At 48.5% G+C, this 22894-nt stretch overlaps 1 protein-coding gene across 1 annotated transcript in view; it reads right to left on the bottom strand.

Moving 5' to 3' along the window:
* Positions 1 to 22894, bottom strand: part of OLFML2B (olfactomedin like 2B) — a 195913-nt gene that overhangs the window by 145583 nt on the left and 27436 nt on the right. The window contains exons 2-3 of the mRNA XM_068251777.1: positions 19131 to 19391; positions 11715 to 11822 (exon numbers count right to left, since the gene is read on the bottom strand). Of these exons, the coding sequence (XP_068107878.1) occupies positions 11715 to 11822; positions 19131 to 19391 (369 nt within the window). The remainder of the gene's footprint in view (positions 1 to 11714; positions 11823 to 19130; positions 19392 to 22894) is intronic.

Genomic DNA, 22894 nt, shown 5'->3' with positions numbered 1-22894 from the left:
CAATGTGCAGTCACACAGGTGCAGCAACTGCTAGTAGAACAATGTGCAGTCACACAGGTGCAGTGAAAATGGATGCACTGACTGCTGGTTTATAAAAAAGCGTGTGGTCACACAGATGCAGTGAAAGGTATGCAGTGACTGGTATATAAAACAGCGTACGGTCACACAGGTGCAGTGAAAGGTATGCAGTGACTGGTATATAAAACAGCGTGCGGTCACACAGGTGCAGTGAAAGGTATGCACGGACTGGTATATAAAACAGCGTGCTGTCACACAGTTGCAGTGAAAGGTATGCAGTGACTGGTATTATAATACAATGTGCAAAAGTCACACTGGGAACTGAATGTGCTGGGCCTGGCACAGTATAGCAATTAGCAAGGGCCATGTGTGACAGACAGGGCTGTATATGCAGTGTCAGTGGGCCACACAAAAAACAAAACAAAACAAAAAACAAGAACATTAGCTCTCAAAAGAGCAATTTGGGGGTGCTTTTCATCAACAAATAACAGCAAGGAGCAAGCTAACAGACCTCCTAACTATCCCTTTCCCTATCTCTCCACTGTCTTTCCCTAATCTCTCACTACAGGCAGCAGACAAAGTGAGAAAATGGCTGACGCTGCTTTTATAAAGGGGGGGGGGGGCTCAAGGAGGGAGGGCAGCCTGAGTGGCTGCCATGTGTCTGCTGACTGTGATGTAGAGGGTCAAAGTTTAGCCCAATGATGCAGTATAGGGGGCGGGTCAAACTCGCATAAAGTTTGCGTTCAACCGCGAACTCGCGTTGTTTGCATGAACAAGTTTGTGTTCGAACCGTTCGGGCCATCTCTAGACTTGCCAACAGCACAGTGACTGAAACAAGCCAGAGGAAGTGGGATCTAGGCCACGAAATGCCTTTCTGTTGACAACATCGTTGAGGTAATTCACCCTTTTTCCTTTTAAACTGTTTTTAGACATTTTATCACACCTGGGACAACTCCTTTCACTCGTTTTATGTTCTTAATCCTTCAGGCATAGTGTCAGTGGTTTATAGTATCTATTGGATTTTCTGGGGAGCGAGCACCTGGGTCCTAGGATCTACTGTGTTCCAAGTGTTCCAGACTTATTTTCTCCACAGGTGCAGCACAGAGTTAACAGTTGTGGCCACCCTGATTTGTGAGTATCATTTTCTACCCTCATTGTCCGTGTATCTGACATACTACGCTATGGGGGTTTGCTCACTAAGCATTACCACATTCGGCAATGCAGAAAACAGATTTTACTGAACATCTTCTCATTCACCAATTCACTAAACCTTTTACTGCACTGAAAAGTAAAATTACCAACCAGTGAGATAAGTTACTGACCTGTGCAGTACATTTTTGGTAAGTTACCGAACTATTACTGCATGTGAACTTCGCCTAACCGCCCCCGCATCACCCAGTCCCATGCACGCCTCCAGGACTTCTCAAGAGCTGCTCCAACACTATGGAACTCCCTACCTCCACCCATTAGGGCAGCCCCCTCCTTCAACATCTTCAATAAAGCCCTCAAAACTCACCTTTTCACTCTGGCCTACTACCCCTCACAAGTGCTCTAAACCTACAGCTGAACTCTGGTCCCCTATGTGAAGAAACGCAGAAGAGCCGCCGCTATAAGTCAGCGGGAGGTGGCTCTTTCCGCGCATGGCATGGCGGAACGCGGAAAAACCGCCGCGTCTGACGCGGCAGTTAGCGTGCATGGGCCTGTTGCGAACGCTCTGACCCAGCGCGGGGAGGCCACCGCCGGTGGTGATGGCGGTGCGACCAGCCCCGCGCACGGGTCAGCGAGTACATTGCAAGATAGTACTGGTGTGGCTGGGACTGATAGTCCACCAAGGTTCAGAATGACGCGCGTGCGCGCAGAGAGACAGAACTTATATGGCAGTCAGAGAAGGGTCAGCTGACCAAGCTGGTCAGCTGACAATTCTGTGTCCTCTCATTGGTCCAGCACTTAGGGAGGTGCTGGAGAGTATCTGTGTACATATACTGCTGGCTGTTCAGTTGCTGGTTGTCTGGCGTTGCGATCACATATGTGGTAGCACTCAGACCTGAGTCAGATCCTAAAGTGTGCCGGGACCAGCTGGAGCTGTAATCCTACACTTAGCTAGATTCTGTTGATAGTCTAAAGTACTAGTTTGATTGTGATTATTTGTAATGACCTTTTGCTTGCCTGACTATTCTCCTGAACTCTGATCCTGTACCTTGCTATTCTGATATTCTGTTGCTGAACCCCGGCTCGCCCTTAGACTCCGCTCCTGCCTCCTGATTCTGTACCTCGATATTTCTGATACCCTGTTGCCATACTCTGCTTGTTTATTTGACTCCGCATCTGCCTTCTGAATCTGTACTGTATCTGTCTGTGTGGTTTCGACCTGGCTTGTCCGACCTCGAGAACCGACCTTACTGTTAGAGGCGGTTCCCAGTCCTGATAGTGACACTCCCACCTGAGTGTCACTCTAGAGTTGTCCTTCCTACTCCCAGCCTGACTCCTCCCCCCGGGAGAGTCCAGGTCTTTGGAAGGACTTTGTGCAGTACTCCTTACTGCCCTGAGGCCTAGTCCTCCAAGTGATACAGTTGCACCAAACACTCCTAGTCTACTCAGGTGTCCAGAGGTTAGCTTATATATTGGATTATCGGTGATACTGCAGATCATCAGTAATCTGGTATATATCTGTATTCCCAGTGATACTGCAGATCACCGGTAATCAGATCCTCTCTGTGTTACACCGATCGTTACACCCTACCATTCGTGTCCTTACCTCTCCCTCTAGATTGTAAGCCTTTGGGCAGGGTCCTCCTCCTTTTGTGTCCTACCTGATCTTGCACCTCCGTTACTGTGCACCCATGCTATGCATCTGAGTGAACCTAACTTGCCTAATCTCCATGCTCCATCCAGTGACTGACTAAGCATTACCTGCAGGGCCGTTTTTATCACCGTGCGGGCCGGGCGACCGCACTGAGCGCAGATTGCATGTGAAGGAAGGGGGGCGCCGGCAGGGAGAGACACTGCGGGAACCGCTGAGCAAGTGATGCGCGGTGTACGCCAGCGCGATCACAATGCGACCTTCCCACACTCCTCCTGGGCGTCCTGCTTCATTCTTTTTCCGCTCTGACGTCATGTGCGTGATGACACCACGTGATGACACGACGTGCAGGCCAGGCAGAGTGCCGATGGAGGAGGAGGCGGAGTACTGTACTGGCTGTCTTCCCGGGGCGATGCGTTTGTGGTCCCCCTCCTGGTGACCCGCCCTGCGTGCTTTCTCCCCGTGCCTGGCTGGATCGGCGCCTCTCGTTCAGCAGGTGGTCACAGACAGTAAGTGACCTGCTGCTGGCTGCTGCTCACCTGCGCTGGTGACCTGACTTTGCCTCTGTGTGGCCGCTATCAGAGAGGGGGGAGGGGTGGAGGGCGCTCTCTGTCCTGCAGGCTGCAGTATCAAATAATTTCAATAAAAATATTGCTTTTTTGTGTAACTCTGAGGCCCATACTGCAGCACCTACCTACCTACCTAATCTATACTGCAGCACCTACCTACCTACCTACCTACCTACTCTATACTGCAGCACCTACCTACCTACTCTATACTGCAGCCCCTACCTACCTAATCTATACTGCAGCACCTACCTACCTACCTACTCTATACTGCAGCACATACCTACCTACCTACCTACTCTATACTGCAGCACCTACCTACCTACCTACCTAATCTATACTGCAGCACCTACCTACCTACTCTATACTGCAGCACCTACCTACCTACGCTATACTGCAGCACCTACCTACCTAATCTATACTGCAGCACCTACCTACCTACCTACCTAATCTATACTGCAGCACCTACCTACCTACCTAATCTATACTGCAGCACCTACCTACCTACTCTATACTGCAGCCCCTACCTACCTACTCTATACTGCAGCACCTACCTACCTACCTACTCTATACTGCAGCACATACCTACCTACCTACCTACCTACTCTATACTGCAGCACCTACCTACCTACCTACCTAATCTATACTGCAGCACCTACCTACCTAATCTATTCTGCAGCACCTACCTACTCTATACTGCAGCACCTACCTAATCTATACTGCAGCACCTACCTACCTACCTACTCTATACTGCAGCACATACCTACCTACCTACCTACTCTATACTGCAGCACCTACCTACCTACCTACCTAATCTATACTGCAGCACCTACCTACCTACTCTATACTGCAGCACCTACCTACCTACGCTATACTGCAGCACCTACCTACCTAATCTATACTGCAGCACCTACCTAATTTATACTGCAGCACCTACCTAATCTATACTGCAGCACCTACCTACCTAATCTATACCGCAGCACCTACCTACCTAATCTATACTGCAGCACCTACCTACCCAATCTATACTGCAGCACCTACCTACCTAATCTATACTGCAGCACCTACCTACCTACCTAACCTATACTGCAGCACCTACCTACCTAATCTATACTGCAGCACCTACCTACCTACTCTATACTGCAGCACCTACCTACCTACTCTATACTGCAGCACCTACCTACCTACCTAATCTATACTGCAGCAACTACCTACCTACTCTATACTGCAGCACCTACCTACCTACCTACCTAATCTATACTGCAGCACCTACCTACTTACCTAATCTATACTGCAGCACCTACCTACCTAATCTATACTGCAGCACCTACCTACCTACTCTATACTGCAGCACCTACCTACCTACTCTATACTGCAGCACCTACCTACCTACCTAATCTATACTGCAGCAACTACCTACCTAATCTATACTGCAGCACCTACCTACCTACTCTATATTGCAGCACCTACCTACCTAATCTATACTGCAGCACCTACCTATCTACCTAATCTATACTGCAGCACCTACCTACCTAATCTATACTGCAGCACCTACCTACCTACTCTATACTTCAGCACCTACCTAATCTATACTGCAGCACCTACCTACCTACCTAATCTATACTGCAGCACCTACCTACTTACCTAATCTATACTGCAGTACCTACCTACGTAATCTATACTGCAGCACCTACCTACCTACTCTATATTGCAGCACCTACCTAATCTATACTGCAGCACCTACCTACCTAATCTATACTGCAGCACCTACCTAACCTATACTGCAGTCACCTACCTATCTAACCTATACTGGCACCTACTTATTGAAGCTATACTGCAGTCACCTACCTAAGCTATACTGCAGTCACCTACCTAAGCTATACTGCAGTCACCTACCTATCTATCCTATACTGGCACCTACTTATCTAAGCTATACTGCAGTCACCTACCTAAGCTATACTGCAGGTACCTACTAATGTTGGGCGAACATCTAGATGTTCGGGTTCGGGCCGAACAGGCCGAACATGGCCGCGATGTTCGGGTGTTCGACCCGAACTCCGAACATAATGGAAGTCAATGGGGACCCGAACTTTTGTGCTTTGTAAAGCCTCCTTATATGCTACATACCCCAAATTTACAGGGTATGTGCACCTTGGGAGTGGGTACAAGAGGAAAAAATTTTTAGCAAAAAGAGCTTATAGTTTTTGAGAAAATCGATTTTAAAGTTTCAAAGGGAAAACTGTCTTTTAAATGCGGGAAATGTCTGTTTTCTTTGCACAGGTAACATGCTTTTTGTCGGCATGCAGTCATAAATGTAATACATATAAGAGGTTCCAGGAAAAGGGACCGGTAACGCTAACCCAGCAGCAGCACACGTGATGGAACAGAAGGAGGGCGGCGCAGGAGGAGAAGGCCACGCTTTGAGACACAACAACCCAGGCCTTGCATGAGGACAAGAAGCGTGCGGATAGCAATTTGCATTTTGTCGCCATGCAGTCATAAATGTAATACAGATGAGAGGTTTAATAAACAGGGACCGGAAACGCTAACCCATCACAGATGTTCATTGTTCATGTTACTTGGTTGGGGTCCGGGAGTGTTGCGTAGTCGTTTCCAATCCAGGATTGATTCATTTTAATTTGAGTCAGACGGTCTGCATTTTCTGTGGAGAGGCGGATACGCCGCCGATCTGTGACGATGCCTCCGGCAGCACTGAAACAGCGTTCTGACATAACGCTGGCTGCCGGGCAAGCCAGCACCTCTATTGCGTACATTGCCAGTTTGTGCCAGGTGTCTAGCTTCGATACCCAATAGTTGAAGGGTGCAGATGGATTGTTCAACACAGCTACGCCATCTGACATGTAGTCCTTGACCATCTTCTCCAGGCGATCGGTGTTGGAGGTGGATCTGCACGCTTGCTGTTCTGTGTGCTGCTGCATGGGTGTCAGAAAATTTTCCCACTCCAAGGACACTGCCGATACCATTCCCTTTTGGGCACTAGCTGCGGCTTGTGTTGTTTGCTGCCCTCCTGGTCGTCCTGGGTTTGCGGAAGTCAGTCTGTCGGCGTACAACTGGCTAGAGGAGGGGGAGGATGTCAATCTCCTCTCTAAAGTCTCCACAAGGGCCTGCTGGTATTCTTCCAATTTGACCTGTCTGGCTCTTTCTTCAAGCAGTTTTGGAACATTGTGTTTGTACCGTGGATCCAGAAGGGTATAAACCCAGTAATTGGTGTTGTCCAGAATGCGCACAATGCGTGGGTCGCGTTCAATGCAGTCCTAGGCCGAAGAGGTCATAGCCTAGGGTCACAAAACCTGTTTATTTGGGCAATTTCAATGGTGGCGAGTCTGACGTACATAAATCGCAGCAATGGCCGTTAGCAAAGTCTGAATCTCACGAAATGTCTCATGCAGGTAGAAGACATATTGTTAGACTTGGGCTCCAAAGATGGGTTCCCTACATCTCTGCAAACCAGAGTTACAGGGCTCCAAATTTGGTAAAATCCCCCATAGGCTTTCATTGGGCCTCCTATTTACAGTTCCAAAATCTCACATCTTTTCAAAGGGCAATTACTCAGCAGTGGCAAATTTTCTAGCATTGTAGGGACCCTTAGGGGGAACATGACTGGTGAGTTTCGGGCCCCTAGGCCAAAGAGGTCATAGCCTAGGGTCACAAAAACCTGTTTATTTGGGCTATTTCAATGGTAGTGATGGTGACGTACATAAATCGCAGCAATGGCCGTTAGCAAAGTCTGAATCTCACGAAATGTCTCATGCAGGTAGAAGACATATTGTTAGACTTGGATTCCAAAGATGGGGTCCCTACATCTCTGCAAACCAGAGTTACAGGGGTCCAAAATTAGTAAAATAACCCATAGGATTTCATTGCCTCCCTATTTCACTTTCCAAAATCTCACATCTTTTCAAAGGGCAATGGCTCAGCAGTACCAAATTTTCTAGCATTGTAGGGACCCTTAGGGGGAACATGACTGGTGAGTTTCGGGCCCCTAGGCCAAAGAGGTCATAGCCTAGGGTCACAAAAACCTTTTTATTTGGGCTATTTCAATGGTAGTGATGGTGACGTACATAAATCGCAGCAATGGCCGTTAGCAAAGTCTGAATCTCACGAAATGTCTCATGCAGGTAGAAGACATATTGTTAGACTTGGATTCCAAAGATGGGGTCCCTACATCTCTGCAAACCAGAGTTACAGGGGTCCAAAATTGGTAAAATCCCCCATAGGCTTTCATTGCCTCCCTATTTCACTTTCCAAAATCTCACATCTTTTCAAAGGGCAATGGCTCAGCAGTACCAAATTTTCTAGCATTGTAGGGACCCTTAGGGGGATCATGACTGGTGAGTTTTGCCACTGCTGAGCCATTGCCCTTTGAAATGGTGTGAGATTTTGGAACGGTAAATAGGAGGCCCAATGAAATCCTATGGGGGATTTTACCAATTTTGGACCCCTGTAACTCTGGTTTGCAGAGATGTAGGGACCCCATCTTTGGAATCCAAGTCTAACAATATGTCTTCTACCTGCATGAGACATTTCGTGAGATTCAGACTTTGCTAACGGCCATTGCTGAGATTTATGTACGCCACCATCACTACCATTGAAATAGCCCAAATAAACAGGTTTTTGTGACCCTAGGCTATGACCTCTTCGGCCTAGGGGCCCGAAACTCACCAGTCATGTTCCCCCTAAGGGTCCCTACAATGCTAGAAAATTTGGTACTGCTGAGCCATTGCCCTTTGAAAAGATGTGAGATTTTGGAAAGTGAAATAGGGAGGCAATGAAATCCTATGGGGGATTTTACCAATTTTGGACCCCTGTAACTCTGGTTTGCAGAGATGTAGGGACCCCATCTTTGGAATCCAAGTCTAACAATATGTCTTCTACCTGCATGAGACATTTCGTGAGATTCAGACTTTGCTAACGGCCATTGCTGCGATTTATGTACGTCACCATCACTACCATTGAAATAGCCCAAATAAACAGGTTTTTGTGACCCTAGGCTATGACCTCTTTGGCCTAGGGGCCCGAAACTCACCAGTCATGTTCCCCCTAAGGGTCCCTACAATGCTAGAAAATTTGCCACTGCTGAGTAATTGCCCTTTGAAAAGATGTGAGATTTTGGAACTGTAAATAGGAGGCCCAATGAAAGCCTATGGGGGATTTTACCAAATTTGGAGCCCTGTAACTCTGGTTTGCAGAGATGTAGGGAACCCATCTTTGGAGCCCAAGTCTAACAATATGTCTTCTACCTGCATGAGACATTTCGTGAGATTCAGACGTTGCTAACGGCCATTGCTGCGATTTATGTACGTCAGACTCGCCACCATTGAAATTGCCCAAATAAACAGGTTTTGTGACCCTAGGCTATGACCTCTTCGGCCTAGGACTGCATTGAACGCGACCCACGCATTGTGCGCATTCTGGACAACACCAATTACTGGGTTTATACCCTTCTGGATCCACAGTACAAACACAATGTTCCAAAACTGCTTGAAGAAAGAGCCAGACAGGTCAAAATGGAAGAATACCAGCAGGCCCTTGTGGAGACTTTAGAGAGGAGATTGACATCCTCCCCCTCCTCTAGCCAGTTGTACGCCGACAGACTGACTTCCGCAAACCCAGGACGACCAGGAGGGCAGCAAACAACACAAGCCCAGGGGCGTAGCAATAGGGGTTGCAGAGGTAGCGACCGCATCGGGGCCCTTGGGCCAGAGGGGCCCCGAAGGGCCCTCCATCAACTACAGTATTAGCTCTCTATTGGTCCTGTGCTCATAATAATCACTTCTATAGATACTTTGAATAGTGGTAATTATTAAGAAACTATTCCCCATCCCCTTCTTGCACCTCTGACACTGTAGTTGCCATTGGCAGGTTTTGGTGCGCCGTATCAATTGCTATGTATGGAGTGCCTGGGGGGCCCCATTGTAAAACTTGCATCGGGGCCCACAACTCCTTAGCTACGCCACTGCACAAGCCGCAGCTAGTGCCCAAAAGGGAATGGTATCGGCAGTGTCCTTGGAGTGGGAAAATTTTCTGACACCCATGCAGCAGCCCACAGAACAGCAAGCGTGCAGATCCACCTCCAAAACCGATCGCCTGGAGAAGATGGTCAAGGACTACATGTCAGATGGCGTAGCTGTGTTGAACAATCCATCTGCACCCTTCAACTATTGGGTATCGAAGCTAGACACCTGGCACAAACTGGCAATGTACGCAATAGAGGTGCTGGCTTGCCCGGCAGCCAGCGTTATGTCGGAACGCTGTTTCAGTGCTGCCGGAGGCATCGTCACAGATCGGCGGCGTATCCGCCTCTCCACAGAAAATGCAGACCGTCTGACTCAAATTAAAATGAATCAATCCTGGATTGGAAACGACTACGCAACACTCCCGGACCCCAACCAAGTAACATGAACAATGAACATCTGTGATGGGTTAGCGTTTCCGGTCCCTGTTTATTGAACCTCTCATCTGTATTACATTTATGACTGCATGGCGACAAAATGCAAATTGCTATCCGCACGCTTCTTGTCCTCATGCAAGGCCTGGGTTGTTGTGTCTCAAAGCGTGGCCTTCTCCTCCTGCGCCACCCTCCTCCTGTTCCATCACGTGTGCTGCTGCTGGGTTAGCGTTACCGGTCCCTTTTCCTGGAACCTCTTATATGTATTACATTTATGACTGCATGCCGACAAAAAGCATGTTACCTGTGCAAAGAAAACAGACATTTCCCGCATTTAAAAGACAGTTTACCCTTTGAAACTTTAAAATCGATTTTCTCAAAAACTATAAGCTCTTTTTGCTAATTTTTTTTTCCTCTTGTACCCACTCCCAAGGTGCACAGACCCTGTAAATTTGGGGTATGTAGCATATAAGGAGGCTTTACAAAGCACGAAAGTTCGGGTCCCCATTGACTTCCATTATGTTCGGAGTTCGGCCATGTTCGGCCCGAACCCGAACATCTAGATGTTCGCCCAACACTACACGTGACCCGTTCGGCCAATCACAGCGCTAGCCGAACGTTCGGGTAATGTTCGGCCATGCGCTCTTAGTTCGGCCATATGGCCGAACAGTTTGGCCGAACCCGAACATCACCCGAACAGGGTGATGTTCTGCAGAACCCGAACAGTGGCGAACACTGTTCGCCCAACACTAGTACCTACCTACCTAACCTATACTGCAAGCACTTACCTATCTAACCTATACTGCAGTCACCTACCTATCTATCCTATACTGGCACCTACGTATCTAAGCTATACTGCAGTCACCTACCTATCTAACCTATACTGCAGGCACTTACCAAACCTATACTGCAGGCACCTACCTACCAAACCTATACTGCAAGCACTTACCTATCTAACCAATACAGCAGGCACCTACCTATCTAACCTATACTGCAGTCACCTACCTACCTATCTAACCTATACTGTCACCTACCTATCTAAGCTATACTGCAGTCACCTACCTATCTAAGCTACCTATCTATATTGCAGGCACCTACCTATATAACCTAGGTACCTATCTAACCTATACTGCAGGCACCTACCTACCAAACCTATACTGCAGGCACCTACCTATCTAATTCATACTGGTGGCACCTACATAGCTAACCTAAACTGTGGGCACCTATACCTGGCTCCATGGCGGGGAAGGGGGGGGGGCGATTTTTACACCCTCACCCTGGGTGAAATTTAGCCTAGAAACTGCCCTGATTACCTGGTACTCATACTATGGTGTGTGATCTGGTTTTCTTGTATCCTGTATTGTCATATTGCTGTATCTCACCCCTAAATATTGTCTGTAACCTAAATTAATGTCCAGCGCTGCATAATATGTTGGCGCTTTATAAATACAATAAATAAATAAATAAATGTGGGGAATTATTGGTGAACTTGGAAAAGAAGTGTAAAATACCGAATGCTGTATTTTACAGACCTAATTTTTCTGAGCAGCCTTAGTGAATTTCCAACAGGGAGGGGCTTTCGAGTAGCTTCATACTCAAAACTACTCAAATTCAGAGAGTTAATTAAAGCACCTGTGGGGGCGGGCGAGAATGGGTTGACTTACGCATGCTGCCTTCCGTCCCACGTCGTGTTCCAAGTTGCGTTCACGTCACTACCACTATTCCTCCTTCAACCCGGAGGTATGAAGCTACTCGAACACCCATCCCTGTTGACCCCTATATAAGGCAACTAGTGTCTCCACTCTGGAAGGCCCTACATAAGGCATATAAGAGACCAGGCCAGGCCAGGTCCACCCAGCTCTGTTTTCCCATCGGCTGTACCTTCTTTCTATGGAATACCACCTTACATCTAAAGTCATACCTTCTCAAGCTTGTCAATGCGGTCAATGATTTTTGTAGTCACGGTGTGTAACTTCAGCAGATCTAATCCATATAAACTTCCTTCCAGCATTTCTGTGATGCGCGATAGCTGAAAAACAGGAAATAAATGAATTAGCATTGTTACCTGTCCTAACCATAAATCTGAACCCTTCACGGGGAACATCCCTGGGTGGGACCATTCTCTGGGGTATGGTAACCCTACATCTGTACACTCCCAATCATCCCTTCACTGGGTGGGAACATCACACTATCCCTGGGTGGGGCCATTCTCTGGGGTATGGTGACCCTACATCTGTACACTCCCAATCATCCCTTCACTGGGAACATCCCACTATCCCTGGATGGGGCCATTCTCTGGGGTATGGTAACCCTACATCTGTACACTCCCAATCATCCCTTCACTGGGAACATCACACTACCCCTGGATGGGGCCATTCTCTGGGGTATGGTAACCCTACATCTGTACACACCTAATCATCCCTTCACTGAGAACATCCCACTATCCCTGGGTGGGGCCATTCTCTGGGGTATGGGAACTCTACATCTGTACACTCCCAATCATCCCTTCACTGGGAACATCACACTACCCCTGGATGGGGCCATTCTCTGAGGTATGGTAACCCTACATCTGTACACTCCCAATCGTCCCTTCACTGAGAACATCACACTATCCCTGGATGGGGCCATTCTCTGGGGTATGGTAACCCTACATCTGTACACACCTAATCGTCCCTTCACTGGGAACATCACACTATCCCTGGATGGGGCCATTCTCTGGGGTATGGTAACTCTACATCTGTACACACCTAATCGTCCCTTCACTGGTAACATCACACTCTCCCTGGATGGGGCCATTCTCTGGGGTATGGGAAACTCTACATCTGTACACACCTAATCATCCATTCACTGGGAACATCACACTATCCCTGGATGGGGCCATTCTCTGGGGTATGGTAACCCTACATCTGTACACACCTAATCATCCCTTCACTGAGAACATCCCACTATCCCTGGGTGGGGCCATTCTCTGGGGTATGGGAACCCTACATCTGTACACACCTAATCATCCCTTCACTGGGAACATCACACTATCCCTGGGTGGGTCCATTCTCTGGGGTATGGTGACCCTACATCTGTACACTCCCAATCATCCCTTCACTGGGAACATCCCACTATCCCTGGATGGGGCCATTCTCTGGGGTATGGTAACCCTACATCTGTACACTCCCAATCATACCTTCACTGGGAACATCACACTATCCCTGGATGGGGCCATTCTCTGGGGTATGGTAACCCTACATCTGTACACACCTAATCATCCCTTCACTGGGAACATCACACTATCCCTGGATGGGGCCATTCTCTGGGGTATGGTAACTCTACATCTGTACACACCTAATCGTCCCTTCACTGGTAACATCACACTCTCCCTGGGTTGGGCCATTCTCTGGGGTATGGTAACCCTACATCTGTACACACCTAATCATCCCTTCACTGGGAACATCCCACTATCCCTGGATGGGGCCATTCTCTGGGGTATGGGAAACTCTACATCTGTACACACCTAATCATCCCTTCACTGGGAACATCACACTATCCCTGGATGGGGCCATTCTCTGGGGTATGGTAACCCTACATCTGTACACACCTAATCATCCCTTCACTGAGAACATCCCACTATCCCTGGGTGGGGCCATTCTCTGGGGTATGGGAACCCTACATCTGTACACACCTAATCATCCCTTCACTGGGAACATCACACTATCCCTGGGTGGGGCCATTCTCTGGGGTATGGTAACCCTACATCTGTACACTCCCAATCATCCCTTCACTGGGAACATCCCACTATCCCTGGATGGGGCCATTCTCTGGGGTATGGTAACCCTACATCTGTACACACCTAATCATCCCTTCACTGGGAACATCACACTATCCCTGGGTGGGGCCATTCTCTGGGGTATGGTAACCCTACATCTGTACACACCTAATCGTCCCTTCACTGGGAACATCACACTATCCCTGGATGGGGCCATTCTCTGGGGTATGGGAACCCTACATCTGTACACACCTAATCATCCCTTCACTGGGAACATCACACTATCCCTGGATGAGGCCATTCTCTGGGGTATGGTAACTCTACATTTGTACACACCTAATCGTCCCTTCACTGGGAACATCCCACTATCCCTGGGTGGGGCCATTCTCTGGGGTATGGTAACCCTACATCTGTACACACCTAATCGTCCCTTCACTGGGAACATCCCACTATCCCTGTATGGGGCCATTCTCTAGGGTATGGTAACCCTACATCTGTATACACCTAATCGTCCCTTCACTGGGAACATCCCACTATCCCTGGATGGGGCCATTCTCTGGGGTATGGGAACCCTACATCTGTACACACCTAATCATACCTTCACTGGGAAAATCACACTATCCCTGGGTGGGGCCGTTCTCTGGGGTATGGGAACCCTACATCTGTACACACCTAATCATCCCTTCACTGGGAACATCACACTATCCCTGGGTGGGGCCATTCTCTGGGGTATGGTAACCCTACATCTGTACACACCTAATCATCCCTTCACTGGTAACATCACACTATCCCTGGATGGGGCCATTCTCCGGGGTATGGGAACCCTACATCTGTACACACCTAATCATCCCTTCACTGGGAAAATCACACTATCCCTGGATGAGGCCGTTCTCTGGGGTATGGTAACCCTACATCTGTACACACCTAATCGTCCCTTCACTGGGAACATCCCACTATCCCTGGGTGGGGCCATTCTCTGGGGTATGGTAACCCTACATCTGTACACACCTAATCATCCCTTCACTGGTAACATCACACTATCCCTGGATGGGGCCATTCTCCGGGGTATGGGAACCCTACATCTGTACACACCTAATCATCCCTTCACTGGGAAAATCACACTATCCCTGGATGAGGCCGTTCTCTGGGGTATGGTAACCCTACATCTGTACACACCTAATCGTCCCTTCACTGGGAACATCCCACTATCCCTGGGTGGGGCCATTCTCTGGGGTATGGGAACCCTACATCTGTACACACCTAATCGTCCCTTCACTGGGAACATCCCACTATCCCTGGGTGGGGCCATTCTCTGGGGTATGGTAACTCTACATCTGTACACACCTAATCGTCCCTTCACTGGTAACATCACACTATCCCTGGATGGGGCCATTCTCTGGGGTATGGTAACCCTACATCTGTACACACCTAATCATCCCTTCACTGGGAACATCCCACTATCCCTGGATGGGGCCATTCTCTGGGGTATGGTAACCCTACATCTGTACACACCTAATCGTCCCTTCACTGGTAACATCACACTATCCCTGGATGGGGCCATTCTCTGGGGTATGGTAACCCTACATCTGTACACACCTAATCGTCCCTTCACTGGGAACATCACACTATTCCTGGGTGGGGCCATTCTCTGGGGTATGGGAAACTCTACATCTGTACACTCCCAATCATCCCTTCACTGGGAACATCACACTATCCCTGGATGGGGCCATTCTCTGGGGTATGGTAACCCTAAATCTGTACACTCCCAATCGTCCCTTCACTGTGAACATCACACTATCCCTGGATGGGGCCATTCTCTGGGGTATGGTAACTCTACATCTGTACACACCTAATCATCCCTTCACTGGGAACATCACACTATCCCTGGATGGGGCCATTCTCTGGGGTATGGTAACCCTACATCTGTACACACCTAATCATCCCTTCACTGGGAACATCACACTATCCCTGGATGGGGCCATTCTCTGGGGTATGGTAACCCTACATCTGTACACTCCCAATCATCCCTTCACTGGGAACATCACACTATCCCTGGATGGGGCCATTCTCTGGGGTATGGTAACCCTACATCTGTACACACCTAATCGTCCCTTCACTGGGAACATCACACTATCCCTGGATGGGGCCATTCTCTGGGGTATGGTAACCCTACATCTGTACACACCTAATCGTCCCTTCACTGGGAACATCACACTATCCCTGGGTGGGCCATTCTCTGGGGTATGGTAACCCTACATCTGTACACTCCCAATTGTCTCTTCACTGGAAACATCACACTATCCCTGGATGAGGCCATTCTCTGGGGTATGGTAACCCTACATCTGTACACACCTAACCATCCCTTCACTGGGAACATCACACTATCCCTGGATGAGGCCATTCTCTGGGGTATGGTAACCCTACATCTGTACACACCTAATCATCCCTTCACTGGGAACATAACACTATCCCTGGATGGGGCCATTCTCTGGGGTATGGTAACCCTACATCTGTACACTCCTAATCATCCATTCACTGGGAACATCACACTATCCCTGGATGAGGCCATTCTCTGGGGTATGGTAACTCTACATCTGTACACACCTAATCGTCCCTTCACTGGTAACATCACACTATCCCTGGATGGGGGCATTCTCTGGGGTATGGGAACCCTACATCTGTACACTCCCAATCATCCCTTCACTGGGAACATCCCACTATCCCTGGATGAGGCCATTCTCTGGGGTATGGTAACCCTACATCTGTACACACCTAATCATCCCTTCACTGGGAACATCCCACTATCCCTGGATGGGGCCCTTCTCTGGGGTATGGTAACTCTACATCTGTACACACCTAATCGTCCCTTCACTGGGAACATCACACTATCCCTGGGTGGGGCCATTCTGTAGGGTATGGGAACCCTACATCTGTACACACCTAATCATCCCTTCACTGGAAACATCACACTATCCCTGGGTGGGCCCATTCTCTGGGGTATGGGAACCCTACATCTGTACACACCTAATCGTCCCTTCACTGGGAACATCACACTATCCCTGGATGGGGCCATTCTCTGGAGTATGGTAACCCTACATCTGTACACTCACAATCATCCCTTCACTGGGAACATCACACTATCCCTGGGTGGGGCCATTCTCTGGGGTATGGTAACCCTACATCTGTACACACCTAATCATCCCTTCACTGGGAACATCACACTATCCCTGGGTGGGGCCATTCTCTGGGGTATGGGAACCCTACATCTGTACACTCCCAATCGTTCCTTCACTGGAAACATCCCACTATCCCTGGGTGGGGCCAATCTCTGGGGTATGGGAACCCTACATCTGTACACACCTAATCATCCCTTCACTGGAAACATCACACTATCCCTGGGTGGGGCCATTCTCTGGGGTATGGTAACCCTACATCTGTACACACCTAATCATCCCTTCACTGGGAACATCACACTATCCCTGGATGGGGCCATTCTCTGGGGTATGGTAACCCTACATCTGTACACTCCCAATCGTCCCTTCACTGGAAACATCACACTATCCCTGGATGGGGCCATTCTCTGGGGTATGGGAACCCTACATCTGTACACACCTAATCGTCCCTTCACTGGGAACATCACACTATCCCTGGATGGGGCCATTCTCTGGGGTATGGGAACCCTACATCTGTACACACCTAATCGTCCCTTCACTGCGAACATCACACTATCCCTGGATAGGGCCATTCTCTGGGGTATGGTAACCCTACATCTGTACACTCCTAATCGTCCCTTCACTGGGAACATCACACTATCCCTGGATGGGGCCATTCTCTGGGGTATGGGAACCCTACATCTGTACACACCTAATCATCCCTTCACTGGGAACATCACACTATCCCTGGATGGGGCCATTCTCTGGGGTATGGGAACCCTACATCTGTACACTCCCAATCATCCCTTTACTGGGAACATCACACTATCCCTGGGTGGGGCCATTCTCTGGGGTATGGGAAACTCTACATCTGTACACTCCCAATCATCCCTTCACTGGTAACATCACACTATCCCTGGGTGTGGCCATTCTCTGGGGTCATGTACCAAAGGTTTTCTGTTTTCTATTGACCTGAGGAAGTGGGCTTCTTCCCGTAAAACGCGTTGTCAACAGTATAACCGTTTTTTCATAAAGACTCCCTGTTATCCATCCTGGAGAGTCATCAATAGAGGTAAGAAACCTTTTTTTTTAATTTTTAGTACGTTTTAAAACTCACCCAGTATCTACATCTTGGGTGCCTCCCCACAACCCCTATCCAGCAATGAGGAGAGAGTGGGTTTTCTCTGAATGCTGACATATTATTCCCAGCTGTACTGTATTGAAGTATTGCTGCTCCAATGAGGAGAGAGTAGGTTTTCTATTATTGTCAGCTGTACTGTATTTGGTTTTGTTCCAGGCTACTCTGCATTGGGACAGAAGTATTGCTGCTGCAATGAGGAGAGAGTGGGTTTTCTCTGAATTCTGACATCCTATTCTCAGCTGAACTGTACTTGGTTTTGTTCCAGGCTTCCCTGCATTGGGACAGAAGTATTGCTGCTGCAATGAGGAGAGAGTGGGTTTTCTCTGTATGCTGACATCCTATTCTCAGCTGAACTGTACTTGGTTTTGTTCCAGGCTTCCCTGCATTGGGACAGAAGTATTGCTGCTGCAATGAGGAGAGAGTGGGTTTTCTCTGAATTCTGACATCCTATTCTCAGCTGAACTGTACTTGGTTTTGTTCCAGGCTTCCCTGCATTGGGACAGAAGTATTGCTGCTGCAATGAGGAGAGAGTGGGTTTTCTCTGTATGCTGACATCCTATTCTCAGCTGAACTGTATTTGGTTTTGTTGACGGCTTCCCTGCATTGGGACAGAAGTATTGCTGCTGCAATGAGGAGAGAGTGGGTTTTCTCTGAATTCTGACATCCTATTCTCAGCTGTACTGTACTTGGTTTTGTTCCAGGCTTCCCTGCATTGGGACAGAAGTATTGCTGCTGCAATGAGGAGAGAGTGGGTTTTCTCTGAATGCTGACATACTATTCCCGGCTGTACTGTATTGAAGTATTGCTGGTGCAATGAGGAGAGAGTGGGTTTTCTCTGAATGCTGACATATTATTCTAAGCTGAACTGTATTTGGTTTTGTTCCAGGCTACTCTGCATTGGGACAGTAGTATTGCTGCTGCAATGAGGAGAGAGTGGGTTTTCTCTGAATGCTGACATATTATTCCCAGCTGTACTGTATTTGGTTTTGTTCCAGGCTTCCCTGCATTGGGACAGAAGTATTGCTGCTGCAATGAGGAGAGAGTGGGTTTTCTCTGAATGCTGACATATTATTCCCAGCTGTACTGTATTTGGTTTTGTTCCAGGCTTCCCTGCATTGGGACAGAAGTATTGCTGCTGCAATGAGGAGAGAGTGGGTTTTCTCTGAATGCTGACATCCTATTCTCAGCTGTACTGTACTTGGTTTTGTTCCAGGCTTCCCTGCATTGGGACAGAAGTATTGCTGCTGCAATGTGCACTGAATCTGGCAGGAATATTACAGTCCATACCTTGTAGCCGTTCCTCTCGGCCTCCTGCAGCTTCCTGAGTCGGAATTCGCCTTCGCACGGATTGGCAGCAGATGGGGGGAGCACGCAGGCGCACTTGCAGTTGTCTCCAGATGTGATTGTCTCCACGGTGTAGGAATGATCAGGCAATGGAGCACCCGGGACTTTCTCACATAATTCTTTGTTCACCGGCTTCACGATACATTTGCACTTGCAGTTACTTCCTTCCGATACAGCTTTCACTTTATCATAATCGCCCAACAGCTGCAGGAAATACAAGCAAAACATAACATTATTCACTAGTGACCTCTAGGTCTGACACTGCCGCGCACGCACCCACCTGTCGCGCGCACACGCCTGCCCGGCCCGCCTCCTGGCTCATCCTGCATCCTTTCCCAATGGCTGTGTCAGTGCAAGACCTGCAGTAGCGAAAAAACACTGACACAGGGATCGGACGCAGAGACACTTGTCAATTATTGGGTAGGATTGAAATGGAGTTGTCTGAAAGGCAACGATGGGGCCCAGAAACTGGCGGGGACCCAGAAAAAGACGGGGACCCAAAAACAGGCGGGGACGCAGAAACAGGCGGGGGCCCAGAAACAGACGGGGGCCCAGAAGCAGGTGGGGCCCAGAAACAGACGGGGGCCCAGAAATAGGCGGGGGCCCCGGCTTTTCCAGGGAGTCCTATGTAAACTGCTGATTGATGGAAAGGTGCCCATACATCAGACAATGGGCAGATCGAGCAAGGGACCTCTCTCTGATCCAATCTGATCTGTTGGTTGCCATAAACCTCAGGCCCATTTCTGAACAATTCTAGCATGAAATCTTGTGGCAATCAGCCTCATGACACCACCTCAGCCTCACCCCTCCCCCCGGCCGACCCCCTCAACGTACATCCCGGTGCTGCCCTCCACACTCCTTCACACCCCCCAGTGTCATAGGCATAGCCCCTCCCCCCGGCTGACCCCCTCAACGTACATCCCGGTGCTGCCCTCCGCACTCCTTCACACCCCCCAGTGTCATAGTCATAGCCCCTCCCCCCGGCTGACCCTCCCCCCCCGACATACATCCCGGGGCTGCCCTCCGCACTCCTTCACACCCCCCAGTGTCATGGTCATAGCCCCTCCCCCGGCCGACCCCCCGCAACGTACCTCCTGGTGCCGCCCTCCTTCACACCCCCCAGCATCATAGTCATAGCCCCTCCCCCCGGCCGACCCCCCCCAACGTACCTCCTGGTGCCGCCCTCCTTCACACCCCCCAGCGTCATAGTCATAGCCCCTCCCCCCGGCCGACCCCCCCCCCCCCCAACGTACCTCCTGGTGCCGCCCTCCTTCACACCCCCTAGCGTCATAGTCATAGCACCGGGGCACACGTGTGATGCTGCATTCATCATTCGCGGTTATTGCACGCTGTTACGGCTCCGCACCCGATTAAGCATGTCGGCATTACATCTTGCAGCATGTCCGATCAATACGTGTGACCAATTTCCCACTGATATTGGTTGCATTGTCAATTGGCAGGATTTTGGCTGCACTGATTTTCATCTGATTCGATAATAATTGGCAGATGTATGGACACCTTATGGCAGCTCACACTGTTAATGCTGCATGCGATTCTCTGGGAATTCTTGCATGCGATTCTCTGGGAATTCTTGCATGCGATTCTCTGGGAATTCTTGCATGCGATTCTCTGGGAATTCTAGCATGCGATTCTCTGGGAATTCTTGCATGCTATTCTCCGGGAATTCTTGCATGCAATTCTTCGGGAATTCTTGCATGCGATTCTCTGGGAATTCTTGCATGCTATTCTCTGGGAATTCTTGCATGCGATTCTCCAGGAATACTTGCATGCGATTCTCATGGAATTCTTGCATGCGATTCTCCAGGAATACTTGCATGCTATTCTCTGGGAATTCTTCCATGCGATTCTCCAGGAATTCTTGCATGCGATTCTCTGGGAATTCTTGCATGCGATTCTCTGGGAATTCTTGCATGCGATTCTCTGGGAATTCTTCCATGCGATTCTCCGGGAATTCTTGCATGCGATTCTCTGGGAATTCTTGCATGCGATTCTCTGGGAATTCTTGCATGCGATTCTCTGGGAATTCTAGCATGCGATTCTCTGGGAATTCTTGCATGCGATTCTCTGGGAATTCTAGCATGCGATTCTCTGGGAATTCTTGCATGCTATTCTCCGGGAATTCTTGCATGCAATTCTTCGGGAATTCTTGCATGCGATTCTCTGGGAATTCTTGCATGCTATTCTCTGGGAATTCTTGCATGCGATTCTCCAGGAATACTTGCATGCGATTCTCATGGAATTCTTGCATGCGATTCTCCAGGAATACTTGCATGCTATTCTCTGGGAATTCTTCCATGCGATTCTCCAGGAATACTTGCATGCGATTCTCATGGAATTCTTGCATGCGATTCTCCAGGAATACTTGCATGCTATTCTCTGGGAATTCTTCCATGCGATTCTCCGGGAATTCTTGCATGCGATTCTCTGGGAATTCTTGTATGCGATTCTCTGGGAATTCTTGCATGCGATTCTCCGGGAATTCTTGCATGCGATTCTCCGGGAATTCTTGCATGCAATTCTTCGGGAATTCTTGCATGCGATTCTCCGGGAATTCTTGCATGCAATTCTTCGGGAATTCTTGCATGCGATTCTCTGGGAATTCTTGCATGCGATTCTCCGGGAATTCTTGCATGCGATTCTCCGGGAATTCTTGCATGCATGATTCTGTATTTAGCAATCTTTTAGGAATTTTCCTTTTTATTCCATCTCTGGTTTTGTGATTTTTACACACTTTGTATGCAAGTTTTTGCATTGTGACTTGCATACTTGCATAGTCCATGCATACTGAAGTTATGTTTGCATAAAATGTACCTAATTAGCTTAGAGTGGGTGGGATAGAGGGAGGAGCCCAATGTGCGTTCTATTTTAGTATTTTTAAATACAAATATAAATATGCTATGATAAAAAGAGAGGTAATTGCTCACCTCTCCAGAAGATAGACACCAGTTCAACTGGAAAAACGTTTTTATTCAAAAAGCAATCTGACTAATTAGCTAATTAAGCTAATTAGCTTAGAGGTAGTTAAACGATACATATATGTTTAGTATTATTAAATGAGATGTAACCGGATAGATAGGTTATGGTCAATAGTTAGTTGAAGCTACACTTCTGTATTGATTACATATGATATTCTAATTTGATTACTTCTGTATTGATGCTAATAAGTTGGTACATTAATATTGATGTTGATACAATTTTTAAGAATTGATTCATGTAAAGCACACTTCTGAAAGTTTATTGCATTTATAACATAAACCAATAAAAACGATTGCTGCACAAAACAAGAAAACTGCACTTAGACAATTATATTTTATTTCAAATCTGACTTTAAATAAGTTCGATTTTTATCCGCGTAGAGGGATGCGTCTGGGTGGTCCAGAGGCTTCCAGAATTATATTGGTTCCCACTGGAGCTATAGATGATCTGACAAGAACATGCCGATATGTTCTCATGGCCACACCCCCGTCGTGTACCAGTGTGGCCATACAGCTGGTGCCACTCCCCCGTTGTGTACCAGTGTGGCCATACAGCTGGTGCCACTCCCCCGTAGTGTACCAGTGCGGTCATACCGCTGGTACCACTCCCCCGTCATGTACCAGAGCGGCCATACAGCTGGTGCCACTCCCCCGTCATGTACCAGTGCGGCCATGCCGCTGGTGCCACTCCCCCGTCGTGTATCAGAGCGG

This window comes from Hyperolius riggenbachi, chromosome 9, assembly GCF_040937935.1.
Source record: "Hyperolius riggenbachi isolate aHypRig1 chromosome 9, aHypRig1.pri, whole genome shotgun sequence".
Lineage (NCBI taxonomy): Eukaryota > Metazoa > Chordata > Amphibia > Anura > Hyperoliidae > Hyperolius > Hyperolius riggenbachi.
This window is presented reverse-complemented; position numbering and strand designations above follow the sequence as displayed.